The 25,147-nt window shown below is 37.2% G+C and overlaps 1 protein-coding gene across 4 annotated transcripts in view; it reads left to right on the top strand.

The window, feature by feature from the left end:
* Positions 1 to 888: 888 nt before the first annotated feature.
* Positions 889 to 25,147, top strand: part of CDK19 (cyclin dependent kinase 19) — an 87,801-nt gene continuing 63,542 nt past the window's right edge. Inside the window, exons 1-3 of one of the 4 annotated variants that reach the window (XM_032215151.1) lie at positions 890 to 3,540; positions 3,841 to 3,992; positions 23,676 to 23,751. In XM_032215151.1, the coding sequence (XP_032071042.1) occupies positions 3,865 to 3,992; positions 23,676 to 23,751 (204 nt within the window). In that variant the 5' untranslated portion in view covers positions 890 to 3,540; positions 3,841 to 3,864. Of the gene's footprint in view, positions 3,993 to 4,295; positions 4,611 to 23,675; positions 23,752 to 25,147 lie in introns of those variants that run through there. The other 3 variants (XM_032215153.1, XM_032215154.1, XM_032215152.1) reach the window with 3 other exon arrangements.

Below are 25,147 nucleotides of genomic sequence, written 5' to 3'. Positions count from 1 at the left end.
ACTGGCAATGCTGGATAGCTTTTTTTTTCCTTAACTGGTTTAGCTGTTTTTTAAAAGTGAAATTTACAAAAGTTCTGCCAAGTTTCCTCTTTTAACACAAGCGACAGGAAGAATGATAAAGCAGTAGTGGTTTTTTAAAACTTTTCTACTGGCCCTCAAAAGACATGACCACAAAAACAAAAGCAATCGACATTTGCTTTTTTAGAATTAGTGGAAAAGAAGCAAGGGCTGTGTTAACTGCAGTCCGGATACAACACCTCGCTATTCTCATCATTAAAGCAGAGGAATGGGTTGAATCCGGGAAAGGGATTTCTTAAGCAGGCTTCATTTCTATTTAGTTCATTCATGGGAAACAAGCATCTTAAAGTTATAGTGCAAAAAAGCCCTCTAGCACTTTCAATCACAACATGGCAGAAAAAAATCTAAAGCATACACGAATAGTAAACCATAGTGTTTTATTACACAAATGATATGATAGTTGGAGATTATGCTGCATTCAGTACATTTTACTCCATTCTGCATAGATTAACATTGTGCTATCTTCCAATGTATAGAGTAAGACATAAACTTAGCTTCTTTCAGGCAGCATTGTAAAGTACAGAAGGTGGATGTTGCCTGTGTTAGGATTTGGAAGAAAGTGATAGTAACATGGCCCAGTTGCAAAAAACAGAAGTGGTACAGCCCTCAACAAAGGTTGACAAATTGTACATTTGAGTTGATGAGCTGTATCTTCTAGGTCAGTGTTTTTCAACCTTTTTTGTGCAAAGGCACACTTTTTTCATGAAAAAAATCACGAGGCACACCACCATTAGAAAATGTTAAAAAAAATTAACTCTGTGCCTATATTGACTATATATAAAGTGTTTTTCCCACGGCACACCTTACACTATGTCACGGCACACTAGTGTGCCGCGGCACAATGGTTGAAAAACACTGTTCTAGGTTACTGTTTCTTTTTCTCAACTAGTTTAATAGTGTCTCACCATTCCAATTGCATCTAATGGCCTCTAAGCATTTCTTTTCTCCTGTAGCTTTTTTTTTATTTAAAGTTTCTTTTCTGCTTTTGCAAATTATAGGATTGCCCTTATTTGCTTGTATATTCTTATACATATACTTTCATTTTACATAAATGGAACTATGCCTAAATATTTGAAAAAGAACAAATGTGTAAGATGTTGACATCTGATAGATTCTTTTTCAGGTTGTAACTAGTTAGTAAATGAGCCAATCAGTCCTTTCCAGGTTCTGCCATCATCTATACCCCCAAACTTTTTAATAACTTTCAACTTATTTCACATTCCTTGGCAGCTATGAGTATGCTTTTCCTAGTTAGCATGGAAACCTTGCTCTTCCTTTCTCAGGATTTTTTAACTTCTAAAAACAAAGATATGGATGATGAAGTTTTAAATAAAAACAGCACCAAGAAAATAATTTTAAAGGATCGGCAATAACTAATGGCTCTTACATTCATGACATGATTACCCATGGTTAACAACCATGATTTATACAATCCATTTTGTTTTATAAGAATAAATTGATCACACAGCTTGGTTCACATTAAAATAGATTAAAATGTAGCTGTTAAATTGAAGGACAGGAGATTATGCAAACAAAAGTGTTAACATACATTAATCTTCTTTATGACATTAAAAAAAATCAAATAATCAAACTGGCCTTTCAATGTAATTCTATATTTAAAGCAGCAGCAAATTTAGTAACTCGGGACCCATGGCAAGTCTTCACCAGGCCAGAGTGGAATGGATTTAAAGCAGGAATCCAATTGGGCCTCTATCAATGGCTCAAATAAAGTAAACAAAAATCCAGAAACAAGTTGTTTGCCAAGGCAGGGAGATCAAAGAGAAGAGAGTTGGTAGAACTGTGCAAGAAAGGAGAGTGTGTGTGTGTTCCAAAGGGTAACTAAAGAATTGGGAATGGGGGGGGGGGGCAAACAACCAGCAGAAGTAATTGGGGAAAAAGTAGTTTGTTGATTTCTTCTGAATAAAGGGATACTTCATTCTAGGTCGATGTTTGATGGTCAAAGGCTCAAGGTTTTTGGTAAACAAGTGATAAGAAAGTAAGGTATTCTGTTGAGCAGTGCGTCCAATAGAAAGGACACCTACAGAATAGCACAATGGAAGCTGGTATTTTCCAGATATACAGCAGCGAAAATTACGGCTAGTTTGTTCCTTCTGAATTTACTTTCTATGTGACATGTGGAATTTCAATTCCCAAATAGATATATATATATAAATCCCACCTTCCCATTTTTGAGTATACATGTTTATTTAGTCAATATTTTATCCTGCCTTTTTACTTTATAAGTAAGCCAAGGAGTGGACATACCTAATATTTCTTCCTAGTTTCTCCACAATGACACTGTGATTAGATACCACTTACAATATTTGTTCATAATGCAAAGAAAACATTTAAAAAATAAAAAAACAAGCACATTTCCATGTCAAAATGTTGGCACAGCCCTCAATATTTTACCACAAAGGATAAAATATAAGGCTATTCTGTGGGTGAGCATTTTGAAGTTTTGAGCCTTTTTAAATCTGTAAACTAACTAGATTTGACGCTCCCCTCCCTTTCCAGGTATTTTTTATTGAAGAATCAAGAAGCCTGTCAGAATAGGTGGAAACACGTATTAAGCGAATTTTTGACTTTTGAACTATTGAAATTTGTATTTTGAATATTTCAAAATACATTTTTGAATTGTATTGTGGGTACATCAGGAATTGGTGATAGTAAATGAGATACTTGTAAAATAATTTCTCCAAGTCCGTTTCGAAGCACTGGGCTTTTCATTTAAGTAGGTATATACAGCCTAAAGATGTTAGACTTTTATCTCCAATTCTTTTCAAATAAGATTAGGTGCCCTAAATTTTCATGGGAAAGTGACGGGTTTTATACGCATTACCTGTAGAACAATGCCACCCATCTAATGGCATGTATCAACTGCCTTGTTCATTGCGATCATTATTCTTTCGCCCAGGGTTATGCCAAGGCCGAGCAGCCATCGGTGGGAATCGCGCGACCAGAGTCATTAATAATGTATCCAGGACGGGGGAAGGGCGGGAAACACGAAGCATTGGAGCGAGGAGGGGACCAGCCACTCCAGCCGACTCCTTTGCCCGCAACATTCAGCGCAAAACTCCGCCCTTCCAACTAAAGGATTGAGAGGGCAGTATTTTAATTTAGGAGAGTGGGCCGCCTCATTGGTCGGGGAAGAACAGGCGGGGCGAATTCTGTCCAATAGAAGCGAGTGAAGGAATGAAGGGTAGGGCTTCAACCTGAATGACAGCTCGGGAGATAAACAAGTCCCTGCGCGAGACTTCTCCATTAGCCGAGCTCCGTAGTCCAGTTTTTCCCTCCAGAAGGCGGCAGCTGGTGGCGGGCCAAGGGAATAAACTCGTATCCCGGTTTCTCTACTGAGCCATCCGCGACTCGTTCACAACGTGAAGAGTCAGCAACTTCCCAGCACCCACTCAGCAATAATCGAGGGAGCGCGCCACAACGCGCAGGCGCTTGCTAGCTAAGGTACTGCAAGAGACTCTGGGCCTTGTAGTTCCGGCATTCCCAGTCTTCCCCAAGCGCCTGCGAATTCGCGCCTCCATCACTACTACCTGACCCAGAAGCCCTTGCGACTCTAACTCTTGGAAGCCGTGGTTGAAGCGGGTGGCGGCTGAGGGGACTCCCCCCAATCTCCCCCCCCCCCAAAAAAACCCAAAACAAGGAAATGGTGCCCAGTATGGTAGCCTCGTGCCCTTGCGCTTGAACACTGCCGGTCCCGCCGCCGCCGCCTTCCCCGTTGTCCACCTCCCTCTCTTCCTTCTCTAGTCGCTCCTTCCATGGGTGAAAGACATGGACTACGAGTTCAAATCCAAGCTGGCGGCCGAGCGCGAGCGGGTGGAGGATCTATTCGAGTACGAGGGCTGCAAAGTCGGGCGAGGCACCTACGGGCACGTCTACAAAGCGCGGCGCAAGGACGGGTAAGAAGAAACCGCCAGGCGGGGAGCGGGAAGAGCGCGGCGGCGGCCCGGGGGAGCCGAGGTTAGGAGGCGTCGGTCCGCGGCGACTGAACTTTCAAGCCCTGCTCCTTCCGCGGCGCCGTCCCAGCAGCGGGGCTTAATATTCCCGCACCCGTCGGGTTGGGGCGGCTGGGGGGTTGGAGGGCAGGGCAGCTAACTGCAGGGAGAGCCTTTGGTGGGCGGGTCTAAGGGTCACCGTAGGCGGGGCCAGTGGTGGGCGGAGCCAGAGTCCAGAAAACTCCCGACAGCGTGAGGTACCTACGGGACGGATTGATCGTGCCGGGATTTGAACCCTCGAAATAGCAAAAACATCTTTGGTGTGTTGACACTTTTCTGTGTCACTCCAATCCCATGCAGGGAAAAAAGGTCAAAGGCTGTCCCATTGAAATTGAAATTATATCTTTGTTTGGAAAAAAAGAAATTGCTTAGCACAGCGATTTCTGCCGTGTAAGGAAAAGGAGCCGCCGGTTGGATGAAATTGATGCAAGCAAGTCATTTCTTCTGCTTTCCTTCTTTTCTTTCAACAAGAAACTAAGATCGAGAGTCATAAGTGAGTTTCCCTAGCTAGAAAGCGGACAGGTCAGTTTCTAGGGAAGGAAAAAACTTTTGCTTTTCCGTTTGAGTATAAGTCATGGGTACTTTTTTCTCCCTGCATTATCACAGCACCGAAGATTGGTTCCACAACACTACCTAAACTTTTTGCTTGAACAGACAGTTTGATCCAAATGCTTGCTGTGTATGAACAACACAACATAGAGAGCAGACTACCGTAGTCCTAAATGCTGGGGCATTTTATCTTCTCATTTATTCTCTTTTGGCAACTCTTGAGTGCATTCAACTTAGTTCACCAACTTGTTTCTTGCTATATACTTTCTGGGGGGGGGGGAAATAAAGTGAGGAAAGATCATTTGTTTAGTGCAAGATCAGCTGCTGCCTTTATACAGTTGTTTGCCTTCTGTTTTTCCTTTTCCCAAGGATGGAAGGGATTGCATGGTTGCTGCTGTCCCTCACTCTTTGCAATGAACATATGCATCCTTGTCATTGGTAGTGCAGCAGGAAGGATTAGGCATAGTGGGATCATCAAAAAGAAAGACTTGGGTATAAGAAAAAAATGCCTGTATGGTTCTTCTGTTTCATTCTGTGGTTTGAAGAAGTATGCTAATTGGATCCAGTCCTCACTCAGAATAGGGGTGGAATAAGATGAAGCATCTACTCCCTGAAATCTCTTACCCTATACAGTAGTGGGCTCTTAGAAGCGGGAGCAGTTTACTGGGGCAGCTTGAAACCTTCCCTGCTGGCCATTGATTTTGCTTGTGGGAAGCAAGCAAATACCTATTACATGATGTGGCCATAATCATGACCCAGACACCCAAATGCCTAGATTGGGATCATTTGACAATGGGGATGCTGTGACACCCGTAACTTACAGAACTGGTTGTAAGTTATTTTTTTCAGTGGCATTGTAACTTTGAACATTCAATGAATGGATGGAAGTAAATTGAGGACTATTGGTACTGCATCACCATCTAGAAAAGACAGGAATGGTTGCTTGTATATTTTTTTTTGATTAATATCCCTATGGGCAGAGAAATGCAAGAGCAAAATGGCCAAACTTAGATGCATTAAAGAAGACGATTCCAAAGATCTTGGGGCAGGATATCTCTATTTCTACTACTATTTATTATTTTAATGGCATGCTTCACAAATGAGCTGCTTTTGGTTCATTATACAGGTAAGATTAATCACCCTTTTGAAAATCAGGACTGTAAAGTAGAAGAGGAAAGGAGGATGCATGTAGTAATCTTTCTGCCCCGTTAGCAATTAAATTACACAGGAAATACGTCTCTCTGAAAGACATAAGTGAAAAATGTATGAGAAATAGAAAAAGGAAAAAGTGAGAAAAATAATCAGGATTGAGGATTCCATAATAATTTATAGCCACCTTAAAATTGCTTCTGTACCCTAGAGCAGCGGTTCCTAAACTTTTTGCAATCACACCTCACTTTAGTGTCAACTTACACAGCTGTTCTAAAATTCCAAACACCAAAATGAATACAAATGTACAAAGAAAACAATACCATGAAAGTATGCAATATAACTAAAAATGCTTCTCTCTCTCTCTCTCCCTCCCTCTCTCTCTCTCTCTCTCTCACACACACACATACACACACACACACACACACACTTTTAAGTGTTTGCCTGTACCTTTCCAAGTTACAGACAATTAAAAAAAATTAAAAACATAAGTTGATGGAAAGTGAAAAAAAAGCAAGGGAAGCGGCACACCATGGAAATATCTCCCTTCTTCACAAGATTAGTGGTATACCCCAGACTTTACTTTTTAAAAAGGATAAATTATTTTAGGAAATACCCAGAAGTTCTAGGGAGCCAATCAGTCAGATAATGTGATTTGTTCTGCATGGGGGATGATGGAGAAAGAAAGGATTTGAAAAATTCATTGCACTGGATATTGAAATAATTGGCTCCTGCCTTTAAAAATCATCAGATCTGATATAAGTAGTCCTCAGTTAATGATGGTATTTGGAACCAAGAACTCTGTTACTATGCAACTTGATAGTAAAGTTCAATATCACTTGACCATGCTGACTTATATTGGCAATTCTAGTTGCATTCATTAGATGTTCTCACACAATCATTAGGCATGATGTCATGTGATTGCCATTTGTGACCTCCTGCTGGTTTCCCTATTGACTTGCTTATTGGAAACTAGCAGTGAAGGTTGCAAATGGTGATCACAGGATTGCAGGATGCTGTGACCATCATATCTGCCACTGTCGCAATTGCAAGCTGTTTGCCAAGTATATGAATTGTGATCATGAATTGTAGAGATGCTGCAATGGCTAGAACTTTGAGGATCAGCTGTAAGTTTCCTTGTTCAGTGCCACTGTAACTTTGAACCAGTTGCCAAACAAATGGTTGTTAATCAAGGACTATCTGTACTGTGCTTGGATATGTGCATGCCAAATAAAACTATTAATAAAACTATTTGGCAGTTTGAGGCTCAAGGTTGACTCAGCCTTCCATCCTTCCAAGGTCGGTAAAATGACGACCCAGATTGTTGGGGTAATATGCTGACTCTGTAAACCACTTAGAGAGGACTGTAAAAGCACTGTAAAGCAGTATATAAGTCTCAGTGCTATTGCTATTAATACAGAAAAAAGGGATCCTTAGATACCACTCCCCTAGAGGCACCTAAAAGTAGGAAACATTTTACCCATTAATGATTTCTTGTCTTCTGAAGCCAGAGCAAAGGTGAACTAATGAGAATATGTGACTAATTAGAATTAGTCCTTTATTGTCACTAGTTTGTGTCATTGTGCATAAGGTTGCAGCTGTTGCAAATAATTAAATTTGCTTTGGGGGCTCATTTTGAAATTAAACATTGAAAAAGACCACACAGCCTCAGAGCCATTGGAATTTTTTATAGCTTTTTTACTACTCAGGATCTGAGTAATTTAAAAATGCACAAGTCGAAGAGTACCTCTTTGTTGGATTGTTGGATATCTTGTATACATGTTATGTACATACTTTGTTGACCAAAGCATTTGTGATTCCAATACTTTCAAATTCAAAGTTGCAAGCTTTGTATAGATTTATTGGGGGGAAAAGACAATAAACATAGTGGCATTTATTTTTAAGTAAATTATACATAACATTGGGGAGCATGTCTTGGTGTTTTTCTTCCATGTATCTCTTTCCTGCCAGCCCCATCCCTCCTGTTCTTTGGAAGGAGGTTACCCTGCCAAGAATCTGCTGGTCTTTTGTCATGAGCAGGATGCCTCAGCAGTGAGTTTTTAAATAGGCTTTCTTCTTCTTTTTACATTGTTGGGCTGTTCTTTTTTGTTTTTATATTTTAATTGTTTTTAAGCTTCCTAAAGTCATATATATGAGATGGGCAGCTATATAAATTTGAATAATAAATAGATATTCCAAGCTAATAGTAAAATCACAGTCATATTGATGGATCAAAATGCCCATTTGAAACAAAATTATAGTTTCCTAGCACACTAGTTTATTTTTTACCCATTTAACTAGTACTTTAAAAGAAATTCTATATGCGAATTATATTTGTATTTTAGAAGGTTTTGACAGTCATTGAAGTACTGCAACATGGTAGTTGAAATAATTATTGTATAATGCTATTGATTAAAAGGAAAAGACTATAATTACTCAGGCCTTTATGACATGGAGCATTGGACAGGTTTGGGAGTAACTATCCTATTATTCTTTGCATATATGAGGACTAATTTGTTATACTTACATTCTGCATGATCTTCTTCATTCTTCAAATGCTTTGACTTCCAAGTAGATGATGATCATGCCCTCATCTGAAAAAGTATTTAGTCAAAGATCTGAAGGGGAACAGGGTAAATCCACATGTCTGACATTTGAAGAGGGGTAATATATAAGCTTCTATGCTAAAAGTCTTCAAGTCAAGATGAAGAATGTATGGTTTAAATAGAAGGTATAATGGGCTAAACAGAAACCAGGGAGCATTTGTTTTTCAAGGAATTCTACATCATAAAGTGTAGGCTGCAGTAATAAAAGCATAATAAGACACAGACTAAAAGACACATCATCTCCAAAATAATTTAATGATAGGAAATTCCTATTAAAAACTATGTGAATAGGTGGTTAAATTATAGGATGACAACTGAGTTAAAGGAATATGAGAGCTCAAAAGATTACAAAAAGCTTTGTGTGTATTTTGATCTGACTCAGACCAGCTCCACTTTATGTTCTTAAAATTAGAGAAATTTTCCTACTTTTCTTATAAACGGAGCAAATATGGCTAGAAATTGTCTCTTAACGTCATCATTGTGATAGTTGCTAACTGTGAATTAAAAATGTCTAAGCAAAGCCTTTCCTGCTTTGATACCTTAGATGGTAGGAAATAGCAATGGAATTTACTCATTGCAAGGTTAAGTGGGGCTGTTTTTAGTTAGTTAGTCAGGCACTTTATCTCTCTTTTTGTCATAGTGGTTGCTGTAGTATTTTCTTTGGATGAAGACTTGAGTAAAGACATATTCAGAACAATATAGATCCCATAATTCTGTAGTAGAATTGACTTCAGCTTCTGAACAATCTGTACTGAAAAAGGGAAAAAAAGTTGGTAATCTTTATAAATATGAAGATATGTTGAAAATATATATTGGAAATGCCTGTTGAAATCTTATTTAGCTTTGAGTCTGGCTTTTAAATGAACTTCTTGAAAATGTAGGCTCAGAGAATGGAATACATTTCTTATATGCCTGTTTGCTCTAAATTTTGCTCAGTTTGCATAATGTATCCCAGGTGAACAATTGGCTGCTATAAGTTGCTTCCATTTCTTATTTGTAGGCTCAAGAATATCCCTAGGTCAAACTGCTGAAATTTGGCTTCAGACCACCAAATAATAACATGAGAGTTATCTTTCTGGAACAGGAAACTCAGCTTTGTAATACCTCTAACAGGTTTAATTCAGTTTTAAAATAATAATAATAATAATACACTCAATCACTCCTCATTCAGGAAGTGATGGAAAAATTCTGCTTTGATATGTTTTGATATAATCATTGTATCATTACCTTCTATATGTCTCAATGGCTAAACATTTTTTAAGAGTAGCTCTCAACTGGTTTTCTTACCCTAATTTTGACAATTTTGACAGTTGACAGAAGGTAGATTTTTCTTAGTATGGTATTCTTTCTAAGAATATTTAAGTATACATAGTGTTCTGATTGTACATCTACAACAATATGTTTAAAATTCTGCAAAACATAGATATAACTAATGATATAATAATAAATTGGTTACTTACTGAATTTTGTTTCAAAACTCAAAAGACAGCTTGATTGGTAATGTGACTATATGGCCAAAGATTATTTAATTTTGGATATAAAATTAAATATAGATCTATCCTTGGACTGGAATGAACAATGCATTATATTAAGTTTAATACATCTGAGATGTTGCATCCAACAGTTAGCTTTGGACCATTTGAAATCATACAGCAACAGATTATCCTGGAGATATTGGGAAGACATCGTGTGCAACTGAAAGCTTCCTCTATGAGCATGCCATTACTAACCCTGTCTCTGTTTTTCTGTCTGTATACATTTTCATTTCAATGTGGAGCTAAAAAAACTTGGAAGAAATACCCAATTTCAGCCTCATCTAGAGTATTGTGAACTCTGGACCAATCTTCCAACTTTGGAAACATACACTGCATTATATTGGATACTGCACTTTTTTTTAGTCTTAAAGGGTCAGATAAGCATTGGAAGATTAGGTGAAGAGAAATGATGATAGTGTCTGTGCTAGTAGGGATGCAAACTGTAAGGCAAATGAAAACATGGGTGGAAAATCAGCGAGACTTTCATGATTTATTCATATAGTGATAATGTTCTCTCTTTAATCTGTTACTGTTAAAATGTACTGTACAGTACAAATATGTGAGTATACTTGGTTCAATGTAATTTTGATGTAATAATTATGGAGCCACTTTGTCACTTTCTGATAATTTAGATTGTGTATTGAATTTTAAATTCAGAATTTATATATACTAAAACTTGAGGAAGGCAAACTTAAAGAGTTGTATTCCCATTTAATTATGCATTACTGATAGCAAACAACTGTAACATGGGTAGTGGTGGATTTTTAGGAAGGACTTTCCTAAATTATAATTATGAAAATGGTATTATTATTTGGAACTGTAAACCCTACTTCAATAGAAAATATCAAGACTTTTCTGACGTGACAGAGATTGCAACAGAAAAAGTTTTGATTTGTTCTTCCCGGCTTGGTTCTGTTAATATGTTGGACATTGCCCAATAAGTGACTGGTTTTGAACTCTACCTTATTCTCAGTTTTGGACAGTTCATTTTTTTAATATGAAGGAAGTGCATGTGTGTGTCCATATGTGTGTGCAGGGACATGCTGTTTAAATACTCAAGAAATAAATACAATCAATGGGAAACCATTTTGCACATCTAAATTTTTAACTGAAATTTTAATGATAATAGTATACATAGTTATTTGGGAGAAAGTTCATTGACAGTGACTTATTTTTGAGTAGTCGTGTTTAGGGTTGTACGGTTTACCAACTTGTCAATTTCTCATTACATTACATTGAGTTGGATGCTCTTCAAAAGCAGGCTAGAGATTTGGAAAGATAATTCAGGATATGTCTTTCATTATGATTTTTAATGGAGAAATAAATTAATGGTTGATGCTGCTGCTTAGAAATCTATTTTACAAACTAAAATACATCTGTAATTAACTCCATTATAAATATAAAGCTTTAGTGAACATTCATTTAAAATGTTAAAATCACACAGAAGTGTATAATGAGTGTGCCGGATCTAGTAAACTCTATGCAGTTCTGTAGAAAAGTACTGAATGGAGATAAGCTTGAAGAAAGAATGGCTAAATAAGCTTACTCTGGGTTTAAGGCAATTCAAGATAATAGTGTTTGATTCTGTTTGTCAGATTTTCAAGGTTCTAATATAATGCCCTTTAACTTTAGAGTTGCCATACTGCTTGTGATATCTGCTTTCTGACCTGACCTACCTCATTGACAAATACTAAGGAAGCACATTTAAATAAAAATAAATAATTTTTAGAAGAGAAGCCAAAATAAAAGGGGTAGTGACCAGAGGGGTGATAGAGGACTTAGTCTCTTCATTAAAGAAATCTGTGCAAACTTTTGGTGTGGTTTTTTTTTTAATGGAAGCCTGTAGCAGTGTTGTCAGTTAAAATTCCATAGAAACCCAGCAGTAATGCATATTTATAGTTTTCTAATCACCATGGTACCAAGGGACTGCTACAGTAAAGCTAAAATCCATGTTAGCAGCTTACACAAATGTATGATTATTTCATCTGCCTGCCTTCTCAGAAGGTTGAAAACATTTAGTACCTGATACATCATTATAATTATGTATTTGTTGATTAATCTATTTGTATTCTAGAATCTAATTAGTCAATAAGGTTGCATAGGTATTTTTATATTGCACATCATAAGTTGTGAATCTTTCTAAAACGATTAATTTTCAGCCAAGTTATTGATATATAGTAGTGGGACTTTTGATTTCAGTGTGTAGTAGCATAGTCAGTAAAATTTTCTTTTTTATCTGATCAGCTATCTGTACATTTGATTTATGTATGAAATTAGCCACAATGAAATGTCAGCTTTCCATGCTTCTTGAGACACATTTAAATGCACTTGCAGGGTTTGCTGGGACATGCAAATGGAATATTAGCAAAGGAGCTTACTAGCAACTTGATTAGGATGCTGTTAGGATGCTATCACTGCATATGAGTAGGAAACAATGTGCTTCATAAATTTAAATATGGGTAAACTAATTTAATTCTGTTATGTATATGGTAAACTTACCAAAGCCTTTCATATGGCCTATATCTTATAGGAATGAGGTTTAGAAGTGGGGGGGAAAATACTGCAATTTTGGCATATTTTAAATCTACGTAACCTAATGTTGGAATTGATGAATGCCTGCAATGCTTGGTTAGAAAGTTACTTGTCTGTAGCAACTATAACTCTGAAGTATTCTGAGTTGCATTGATTATGTATAGTGTATTATTATTGTGCCAACCTTGAATTTTTGAACTTGATTTTCTAAAATGCTGATATAGCCGGCTAATCTGATCTTTCTAAATCAATATGCCTACTAAATCCAGAGTCTTGGTGTCTATTAAGATTATAAGCTATTTAATGTGAAACTCCATAACTGGTAGTTATTCCAACAGGTATTAACACAAGGAACATTAAAAATATTCAGTAGGTTTGAGAAAAAGTTTACAGAAAAAGGGCGTTGGTACTTAACTGATACGCCTCTTCTAATAAGGGGGAGATAGCATCCATGAATAGGTTGACACTGTCCGTACTCTGGTTGGACTGAATTGAGTTAGAAAATCAAGGAGTATATGAAATCCCATGCCCCATCTGCCCCACCACATACATCAGACAAACCAACAGAAAAATAAGTGCACGCATTGAAGAACACAAAAACGCAATCATAAAAGAGGAACCAACTTCTTGCCTGGTCCAACACCTTAAAGCCACAGGACATAAAATTGACTTTAAAAAGACCAGAACTATTGCCAAGGCTGAACACTTTAACAACAGAATAATCAGAGAAGCCATCGAAATAGAAAAACGCCCATACAGCATGAACAGGCGGGACGATACCTCCCGCCTGCCAGCCATTTGGAAGCCTGCCCTTATTGATAAACGAGTCTCTAACATGATGAATGACACCAGGTCCACACTCAGAAGGACCAGAAGCCAGACTACAACTGCACCATCAGCCACTTTAAACCCCTCCTATGCTTACATGAAACAAATCCCAAACCAGAACACACCTCCACCCAATCAGAACACAGCCAAGCTCCCACCCAATCAGCTCAAACCCCCACTGGCAGTTAAAAGGAAGAAACAGCCGAGATCTCACTTTGCTCCTGGAAGCACGAAGCCTGAAGATGACGAATGAGACTTCATCGAAACGTCGCCAAGACATCTCCAATTTTACGTGGGAGAAAACCCGAATAACTAAAGACAGACATACATACATACATACATACATACATACATACATACATACATATGTGTGGTTGATGGTGTTAACTTGGTTAGACCTGAATTTGATTACCTTTGTATCATTGTCATTTAGTGCTGGTTATCATGTAGTTTCTTACATAGAGATAAAAGTTTTTCACCAAACAAACTGAATCTCTGTTTGTATGCAACGTGAACGCCAGAACGTGACACAGGAGGTATTGAATTGCTGAACACATTAACAACCTCCTCTGGGGATTACTAGAAACTGGGCACTGAAGGAAGGAACTAGTGGGGTGGGAGAAAAAATCCAAGGCCAGACTGAACCTGATGGTGGCTCTGACCGAGGCGTCAGAAGTTGTGGACTCCCATTGGTCTGTGAAAAGTCACAGTCTTCCCCCAATGGGAGTCTGTGCCTGGAACAGTCTAAGTTTGCGGTAGTATTGGTTACCGTCCCCCCGAAAGGATCTTTTGGATTGACCCCCTCTCGGCTGCCGATACGGCTGTTGGTTCCGGGAGCGGTAGCCGAATCCGCCTTGGCCTTAGTCAGCAATGGCTTGAACATTGTGGGGGGAAAGAGGCCTGCACACGTGGGCTTCTCTGGACCCAGTTCATCCTCGCCTGAGAGGTCAGCGTCTCTGATCTCCCCTTCTTCCGACAGGGGGAAGGGCTGCGGATAAGTTCAGCTGGAGGCAGGTGAGAAGTGGCTTTGTAGGTGTCCCTGCTCGTGTGACTCTGTCACCCAGTGTAGCTCGGGCACCCCCGGACTGTGCCCCCTGGGATCTCTCCTGGAGGCCCAACGCAATGCCCGTAAATAAAAGGAGACTAGTATAGATCTATTTCAAGCTATTTAGCTCTCATCAGCTAGCCTCGTGACGAGCCGATAGATAGAGAATGGAAGCAGCAAGACTTCCATATTTGGGCATACCAGGGGTTGTGACACTAAATACATACCTATTTCCCTGGCTCAGCTGATAAAGAAGGAGAACCTTGTGGCTTAGTGGTTAACACATCTGCCTAAAATGTAATACAGCACAGGTTCTAATCCCAGTAAGGATATGGCTAGCTGATGAGAGCTAAATAGCTTGAAATAGATCTATACTAGTCTCCCTTTATTTATTTATCAGCACAAATACAACACAAATGTAACAAAGGCAACAGTAAAAATATTGGGTTTCTGTCTGGATGGTCTCTTGTGACCAGCCAATAGACAGAGAATGGAAGCAACAAGACTTCCTCCCATATTTGGGCATACCAGGGGTTGTGACACTAAATAAATAAATAAATAAGTACGTACGTACGTACGTACGTATGTATGTACATACATACATACATAAATATATATATAAATATATATAAATTTGTATGGTACCTGCATCACTGATGACAAGTTAGCTTTATCACTCTTTATTCCTTCCCTACAGATAAAGTTTTAATTTGTATTTAATGCCTCTAGGATATACATTTTTCTTAAATGTTTTCATCGTAATATTTTAGCATCATGCAATCCCCACTTTCTCTTGAAGCAACATCTATGGAGTTTTTTCCTGTCTCAAAGTGATTGATGAATCCTGTGCTGGGTGTTGTAACCTTTTCTTGTGTTAAATGGCAAAGATTTTGAAATACCTCCTTCAATGAAGATTATTTCCCTCATACTATAAGGATATGCCCAGATATTAACGAAAAACATTTTTTTTAAATAAGTATTTGTATTTACTTTCAAAAGCACAAATCAGATTGTTCATGATGATTTTGTGCAGTGTGTGAATCAGCAGTGCTAGGCTGGATAACAAATAATAGTTGTGGTTTTCCACTGAGTTGAAGGTGGTTCAAAAGAAAGGTTCTCATCCTATTTCTGCTTCTGTAAGCATTTACTTTTAAAAGTTATAGTTGTAAAATGTGCGTAACCAGAATTAACTGTCAGACGAAAGAGCAGACTTAGTGTATGCCATAGAATGCAAAGTGTTTTTCAAATGGCTTTCACTTTTTTAAGATTGACTATTTCCAACTTAGGGTATATCAGAAGAAGAGAACCATGTTTGCTTATTTGTTCCCTTGACATTTGTTCCCTTGATTTTGAAATACCTCCTTTTCAACTACTTAAGAGGATTCAGTTTGGCAATGATCTTGATTCCAGATAGTGTGTCTGCTTATTAAAGACTGGCTCCATGGGTATCTAGATACTAGGTACTGCTGAGTTCTGAGGTGTGAATCCTGTATATCTACATAAATTTCTGCCTTTTACTTCTGCTGTGTTCATAGATTCCAATGGGTTTCGTATATGGACTTCAAGCCTTGGAGGTAGCAAGATATTCAGCAGAAGGTAAAGAGGAGTGCTGCCTTCTGGCATCATAATGTGTGCCTGCGTGCGAGTGTGCACTGACATAGTACTGTGCAGTCCTTGAAGGTGAAAAATAAATACATGTATAACATTGGGATCCTGCTTAATGGCCAATCATGTCATTAGACTGCCTGTTTGAGCTGCTCATATAATCCATGAAATTAAGATGGCCCTTTCGTTGGTGTCTACTCTTCCTCTGCATTCCATTCTACAAGGGTCCACCGGTAACAGTAGGAATAAAGGGGCAGAAATGAAGGGAGTAGGGGAAGACAGACATTTCTGATGTATTTTCACATGCATATATAATTGCCTGCTGCTTATTTCTGGGAGGATATTTATCTGAGGCATTCTGGAACCATATAACAAGTTAAACTAAAATCAAACATATGGTTTAGCATGATGCATGAAACCAGCCTAAATAAAAGCTGAAGTTCTGCACAATAAATATATATTATATTGGTTATCTTACTCTGTGCGACTTAAGTTTGCATAATTTATTAGACTCTTTAATTCCTTACACTTTGTTAGCACTTAAATCTTTTTCTTAACTCGGAAGTGAGAAAATTTGTGTAATATTTAATTTCAAACCCTCTATTTATTGCAGTGTGAGATTTGATAGAGAATTTGGTGATAATCTCTTTTACATCATCCTTGAAGTCAGATATTTGAGACTTTTGCTTTACATAAACTCATCAGAAACAAATGGAAATAAATATTCTTTTCCTCAGTGATAATGTTTTAGTTTCAACAGCTGCTATGGGTCTGCTTCTACTGCAGTACCGTATTTTTCGGAGTATAAGACACATCTTTTTCCTTCAAAAAAGACGGTAAAAATCTGGGTGCGTCTTATACACTGAATGCAGCATTTTTTGGCCTCCCGAAACCCTGCCCCTTTTTCAACAATGGCCATGTAAAGCCTTTAGGATGCTTCCAGAGTGTTCCTGGGGGTTGGGGAGGGCAGAAATGAGGGGAAAATGGGCCGTTTTTTGCTTGTTTTTGCCCCCCCCCAGCCCCCAGGAGCACTCTACAAGCATCCTAAAGGCTATGCGTGCCCTTTTTTGACAAAAAGGGGGCCCGTATTGGTGAAAAATAGGCTGTTTTTGGGAGGTCTGCAGAGTGTAAAAACTTTTTTTAAAAATTTGCCTCTTCAAAATCTTGGTGCGTCTTATACTCCGAAAAATACAGTAATTGCAATTAAAGATTGATACGACTTAGGCTATATAAAGAAATTTAGCAATAGCACTTAGACTTACTGTATATACCACTTTACAGTGCTTTACATCCCTCTCTAAGCAGTTTGCAGAGTCAGCATATTGCCCCTAACAATTTGGGTCCTCATTTTATCCACTTTGAAAGGATGAAAGGCTGAGTCAGCCTTGAGGCTGGTGAGATTTGAACTGCCAAATTGCAGTCAGCTGGCAGTCAGCAGAAGTAGCCTGCAGTACTCCACTCTAACCACTGTGCTACTATGGCTTTTTATGGACAATAATGAAGAGTGGCTGCTCATGATAGTGTTTGAACTGGGACATTTTAAGGCGACTTGAAATTTGGTGTCATTATTGGATGAATACCATTCACATGTAAGAAAAATGTTAAATAATTATGCAGGGCAGAACATAGGATAGTTGCATGTAGAATATCACTGCATATACACAGATGGTTTGAATGAATTGAATTTTATTGAATTTTATTTCCTGAGGTAAAGGAGAACTATAAATATAAATGTGCTTTATTTCCTTTGGAACAAGTACAGGGAACTTATCTTTTATGGTGATTCTAGGTGCTCAGATATGCATCATCTCTCTTTGTCTTGCTGCTGAATTGTACTGTATCTGTGCCTAAGTAAGTAAAGTGTATGGAGAAAAATATTCTGCAGAATTGCAAAATAAAGATGGTTCTTATGTGGTTTCAGTTCTGTTAAGAATTCTTACTGCTCCATACTGTGTAACAATTTTCAGTGCGCATTATATCTGCAAGAAGGCTGAAGTCATTCATTTTAGGAATTCCTTTTCCTGACAAGAATAGAATTGGCTTCAGAGGTGGCACTCTCAGCAGGAAATTATTTTAGGGTTGCAATAATAGCATGTGACTGAACAGCCTTATTAGAAGTTTAGAAGAACTGAATATAAACCAGAGGTTCTTTTAGATGAATTCTCTGCCCTTAAGACAGGCTCCCTCAGACCCCCTTTTTCCCCCTTAACTTCCCCAATCCATATTGTAATGGTCTACAGGACAACACTCTTGAATATCATATCAAGTTACATGCACTCAGATAACCCAATTTAAGTCAGAAAAGGCAAATAAATTGTTATTACCTGAGCTGAACTGGGAACTGTGTTGTTTCAAATAAATGTTATCAAAATCTATTGTTTTCTAGTAAAATGGGTTGTAGGGTTGAGTGCTACAGTATAATGTGAAAGGGCGCACCTGGATTGCAATAACCCACATAGCTGGTTTTTTTTTATCTCGGAATACCCTGCCTGGCATAGAACTACAAAGCACCTTTTGGATATCACTTGTCCAAATTGACACAACTTGGGTAAAATGAAGATCCTAATATGTGTTCCTGACACAGATTTTGGGACTTTGTTTTCACTTAAGGTTTATTACAGATTTAGTTTAAACTAGCTTCCTTTTGTCTAGAATCTAGATGCTCATGCTAGGATAACTTTCTGTTAATGAGGCTAATCCTCTGTTCCAACCTCTAAAAACAATATCCTTTAATTCTTAGATTAAAGTATGCTGGAAGCTAGAGCTCTGTCAAAAGAAGCTTTCTTGGTTTGGTGGCAGATCATTTCCATTTCTAGTGTTCAACAGATGAAGAGGAGAGGTGGAGTAATTCTTTTTCAAGATTTTAATATGAGAAAATAAAATGAAACCTGAGGGATAGAAAAAAGTAGTAAAAATAGTTGCAAAAAAATAGTTTCCTATTTACCGTAATCATTCAACTTAGCAACTAGATCAGTGTCCCTGCCTATTTGCTGTTTCTACTCCCCAAGCTGCAACTGTGCAGAACATCCAGAGCAAGGAGTTACAGGGCTCAACAAAGCATCAAAAGAATAGTGCAGTCATTTAAAGAAATATGCATATTCAGCAAAAAAATATCCCAGTTATAAAAGATAATATTTTGTTTATAACACAGTTGGTTACTTATCATCTGCGTGGAATTTCTGTGAGTGGAGCAAGGTATTTTTCCCCAGATAAAACCATGATTCTGTGGATAACCATCATGGTCAGTTATACTTGATTTTAATAATAGTTTTGTCATCTGCAATTTAATCAGTTGCTTAACAAAAATTAAAATCTGTATTTAAAATTCTATTTCAATTCTAAAATACGGTAGTTTTCTGTGAGGGTAGATTCTTGCAAAAGAATGGTGTCTTTTTAGATCCATGTTCCCCCTGGCTGGTTAAAACTTCCAGGATAGTGATTTCCAGGTGGCTCCAGACAGCATCAATGCCAGTTGAGGAGGCCTTGGTCTTTCCCGTCTTAAGAAAACATTATTGGACCTTATCTATATGGACAATTTTTTCCAGTCTCTCACCTTCCTTTTTTGGGGAAGTTGCTGGAAATGTGGTTGTACTATAGCTCCAGAGAGCCCTGGAAAAAATAGATTATCTGGATCCATTTCAGTCCCATTTCAGGCCTGATTATGGGGCAGAAGCAGCACTGGTTGCACTTATAGAGGATCTCTGGCAAGTAATGGATGGGGATTAGTGCATCCATCCTCTCCCTCCTTGACCTCACAGAGGCTTTTGATATATTGACTATTGTATCTATTGTGGGATTTGGAGCTAGGCAATGCAGTCTTGCACTGATATGGCTCCTTTATCCAAGGCTGGTCCCAGTCAGTGTTGATAGGGACTCCAAGGTTGTTCATCCCAAGGCTGCTCTTTTGTGGTACGCCATAGGGCTTGATACTCTTTCTGCTCCTTTTTAACTTCTATGTGAAGCTGCTGGGTGAGATCATCTGACACCACAGGATGAGGTATTTTAAAGTTATCACCTTTAAAGCCATTCATGGCATGGAATCAGATTATCAGAGGAAATATCTTACCCAATGTGATTGGCCTGCCACACTCATTCCGCCAAAAGGGGCTTGTTGCAGTCAAGGAATTTGACTAGCCCTGTTTCCAGAGAAGAGCCATTTCCACTGCAGCCCCTGCCCTCTGGAACATCTTTTTCCCAAAGGTGAGATCTGCCACTACTCTCTTTGCCTTCTAGAAGGGCCTTAAAACCTGGATCTGCTGGTTGGCTTAGGGCACTGATGTGGGTATGCTATACTGGAAGTAGTTGGTGGGGTGATAAATATGACCCCATCCTTGTATCATTCATGGTCATGGTTTTTTGTCTTTATTTAATTGTTAATTTTAATGCTTTTATGTTTATGATTTTATTGCACTGTAAATCACTCAGTCACTTTGGGTAGTGGGATGGATAGTGTATAAATTTAATAATAATAAACAAAAAAAATCAGCTTGCTAATCCTTTTTTTATTGTTATCCCTAAATGATGCATTTTTAGAAAATGAATATAGTAAATGGAATTCTGTAAATAGATTAAAATTACAAGAAATACTACTAATATTAGATTTAGTATCCCCAAACTGATTTTTAACTAGACCAGAAAATTAGATTTCAAGGTTCATAAAAGGTGATTGCAAAGATAAAATTTGCTAGATACTTTAACAACTATTGATCTGCTAGGCAGGATGATTTTTTTTTTAAAAAAAGAACATAAACTTTTCCTTTCTCTTTAGAAAAATATTGTTCTGGTTACGAGAAAACTTCAGGAGGGAGGAGAGATTCTTTTTATTGTATTTTATAAACCATTACATATTTCTCCAAAATATTTGGAAATAATTGGATTTAAACATTGCTTCTGGAATATTATTTTAAAAATATGCTAGTGCGTAGATATAAAGAGGTAATTTTTGTTTAGAGACCACAATTAGGACCAGCAATTGAGTTGTTAAGTGAAGTGGTTTCTAAGTGAAACCAGAACTGTGCTTATGATCCTACTTCATCTTTAATTTCCTTTACAGATCTGTGAGGGTCATAAATACAATGCTTGATTGTAAAATTACTTTTTCATCATCTTCATTACTGCAAACAGTCATTAAACAAAGCAGTCGCTAAACAAGAACTACTTGTACTGACATTTTACCTTAATATCTAATAATTGGTACCTTTTTCTATGTGTGCCAATGCAATTTGATTGTCTTCTTTAAAGAGTGCATGCAAACATGGGTGGTACATTTATTTTTAATTAGACATTTGTTTGCCTCCAGCTTGTCAGCTACATAAAAACCATAGTCTTGCCTCCAGCCAAGTTCATTTCAAAACTAAAAGGGAAAAAATGTCAGCATTTGTTCTGGCAAACCTTCAACGTTTCTTAGATTCCGTGAATCATAGCTATGTTTTCAGAGGCCATGCCAAAGCAGAAGTCAACAAACTCCTTATGGATCTTGAAAAATGAATACAATTCCGCGTTAGTCTCAACATCAAATTTCTGGAAAAACTGAAGATATGGAAAGATTTTTTTTGAGATAGAGGCTGAACATTTTCACAAAGTTGCTTTCTTATCAAATCTAAACTTTCTTGATACATTAATGTCACAACAAATGTGAAAGTGCATAACATTATATTGTTTTTAAATTAAACAATGTAAAACCTTTCAGAAATATAATAGATATCTAGTATACTCTGTTATACCAATAAATTGTTATATAGACCAACAAAACGAATTAATATGAGGCATGGGTTTTAATTGGTATTAAATCAATAAAAATATTTTATGACTAAAATCAGTGTTCCTAATAAAGATAATATGAAATGTACATGGGGTTATAGATCTTTGCAGTTAAGCCAAATGAAATAACTATTTAAGTTTCTTTATATACAGTACATTTTTAACAGAATGGCTCAAATTTTAATAGCAGTTAGCAGAGAATAAAAATAGTATGCTGGTATCAAAGATGTGTGTAATATTTATGACAGTGTGTTGGAAAACCTTTGGCATAGTCAAGTTCCCAAAGTCAGATACATGATACAAGATAATGCAACAGAGGAATAAAGTTTTTAAAAGTTGATGTTGAAATTAAATAAGATAATATTTAAACTACAGATACAAACTATTCCTCTATGTCTACTTAATTATATTAAAAAATGTAACTCTGAGAATGTTACATATGCCAATACAGTTCTGTTAATGGCAGCTATATTATGTATTAATTAAATTTAGAAATTTAATACTAGCTTACTAGGAGCCTGCCAGAAAATGAAAAAAATATATTAAATGACTGTTTTTGAACTAATGTTGAATGGATTTATGGAAAATCAGTGACTGAGTAGAATAATATTTTGGAATACTGTACAGAATTTGGTCATTGTTTTCATCATTGTATTCTTGCATAATACATGAGCCTTTTGGGAGCAATTTAATTTCATCTATGATATCTGTATAGTTTCTTTTACAAGAATTGCTTGTATTATTCTTGCTATTTGATTTTCAAATTATGTATATTATTTTTAAAAATAATATTTATGTTTTATTTGGGAGGAAAAAAGCAAAGTAAATTTTAGCAAACAAGATTTTATAGTATAGATTTAAAATGTGTGTGTATATGTGTGTGTGTGAGAGAGATCCTACATAAAATATTTTTTAAATTAATACATGTCAGTTTGTAGAGATTTTGAATATCAATTCTGCTTAAAATTATGTCATTATGCATATTGAATTTTTATGCACCATTAATTGAAAATAAATTTACCATTAAATTTACCAGACTTTCTACATTCTCGCCCCTGCACCACCACAACTCCTAAAAAGCATTCTTTAAAATAATTAATAATTACACAGGAAAAAGGGATGCATTTTACTATTTTCCTAAATACTGGGGGAGTGGAAACGTCTAATAAATTTACATAGAAAGTTGTGCAATATTGTATCAATTTTTCATCTGACTCAAGATTTTGTACTTTTCTGTTTATGCGCTATATCTTAGGTATGGATCTGTCTTATCTGTTTGGTACCTGATTTTTTAAAATTAATGATGCCAGTAACATAGAATTTCTAGATGTAGAAGTTCAGCATTAGAGTAATTAGATACACAGTAGCTATAACTGCACTACTTTTAAAAACATTTTTTAAAAATTGATTTCACTCTGTATCACTTTGTACCAAAGCTGATATAAAGACCAATATCGAACAACTGAAAGAACCTGTGCTTGACAGGGTAGCATAAAGAGCACTTGCTTATAAAGTTGCCAAGAGGTGGACACAGCTAAATGGATAAAACAACCTGTTATAAGCAAGCTGTTTCGTTATGTCAATGGGTACTGATAGAGTGCTAATTGCCACTCTCTTGGCAATGATGTCTTATTCAGGGCAACTATTCTTTCCTACACTTAGTTTTGCTCCACCCTTGCCAAAATTGCCATCTCACTGTGTTTTTCCACATCTTTAATTAGGAGGATATTTTAAAAGTTATCACTTGAAAATCAGGTATTCTCATTAGATCACAGTGTTCACTTTATTGTTGTTGTTGTTTTTGCCTATTGAACAGCTGCCTGTCAAAGTGATAATTGGTTATGGAAAAATAGGATGAATCATTAACTGCACTGTACCATCAATTAGTCTGTTATAAGAGAATAGAGATTAAGTGTACAAGTCTTGTTATATGTTTCAAGTGTAAATAAGTCCTGTATAATCCCCTTTTTTATTGCAGAAAAGACGAAAAGGAATATGCACTGAAACAGATTGAAGGCACAGGAATATCCATGTCGGCATGTAGAGAAATAGCAGTAAGTGAACACAACAAAACTCTTTCTACAATTAACAGCATTGGGGAGAATCCAACTAGTTTCCATCAGGGGAAAGCTGTAGTGCAGTGCATTCTGCTTTCTCTGCAGAAAGTTCCATCTGCAATACTTGGCATTTAATTGAGAAATTGCTAGGCTAGTTGGAGCAACAATCCAAATTAATATGTAAGGCAGCTTCCTCTGTTCCTATTTCAGCAGAGAAGGGGAGACTTAATTTCTCCATTATAAACTATGATATATACTTCAATGCCGCTCTGGACTAGTTAGGAATGTGCATAATGGATGAAGTCAGACTGAAAAGGGAAGGAGTATTGCTGAAATCAAGCCCATCTTTTATCAGCCAGTAGAACCTAACATTTCTAGAGGGAAACTAGCTGAATTGTGCCATGTTAATTTTTAATTGTTCTGCTAAATGTCAACTTTAAAAGTCTCCATAAATTTGAATATACTTGGTTCAAATGTCACATTTGACATCTATACCTAAATAACATGGTATATTTTAAATTCAAATTTAAAAGATACCATACAGACAGTAATCCACATTTAAAAGATACTTAAAAATAATTAGATTAATTTTAATTTTAAAATTCTAAAACTTCCATAACTCCTAATTAATGGAAAATGTAAGGGTCTGTTAAGGGTCTGCTGTAATTCACATAATTTGCATGCATTTTTATTGTTTGTGTAATGCTGTCATTACACAAATGTAAATTGATAAATGATATAATATTCATAAAATGTCTGGATTATTCTGAATACAAACAGACATTGTTATTTTGGGATGATGTCTGGAAGTAAATTTTAACTATTAAATCAGAAGTCTACTAAATCAAGGATTTACTGTTTAGGTGCACTGTTTTATTTGCACCACTTGATTATTTGCAGTTGAGTGTATTAACATATAGTGCATTTAATGGGGTGCAAAATGCTCTGTAATATTAAATCTATGACAAATACAGTATTTTTCGCACTATAAGACGCACCCCCCCCAAAAAAGTGGGTGGAAATGTCTGTGTATCTTATACAGTGAATGTTGCCGAAGCCCTGCCCACTCGCGGGTCTTCAGTCTCTTCCTCCCAGCAATTTGCCTCCTTGCAACAAACAACAAACAGCCTGGTCCACTTCAGTACAGCCTGATTTAGCACGATCAGCTGATTTGCGGTTGAATCGACCTCCCGGAATACCATTGATCAGCTGTTCCAGGCTGCGAGGATCGCTGCTGCCCATTGCAGCCACCTCCTCTTGCCCTATTTTCAGCCTCTGCGTGTCCTGTTTTCAGCCGTTCCAGACGGCAGAGATCGCCACCTATCGCCACCTGGAGTGGCCCAAAAACAGGATGTGCACAGCCCGAAAATGAGGCACGCAATGATCCCCACAA

This window comes from Thamnophis elegans, chromosome 4 (assembly GCF_009769535.1).
Source record: "Thamnophis elegans isolate rThaEle1 chromosome 4, rThaEle1.pri, whole genome shotgun sequence".
NCBI lineage: Eukaryota > Metazoa > Chordata > Lepidosauria > Squamata > Colubridae > Thamnophis > Thamnophis elegans.
Note: the sequence above shows the minus strand (reverse complement) of the source record. Positions and strands in the feature narration are given on the sequence as shown.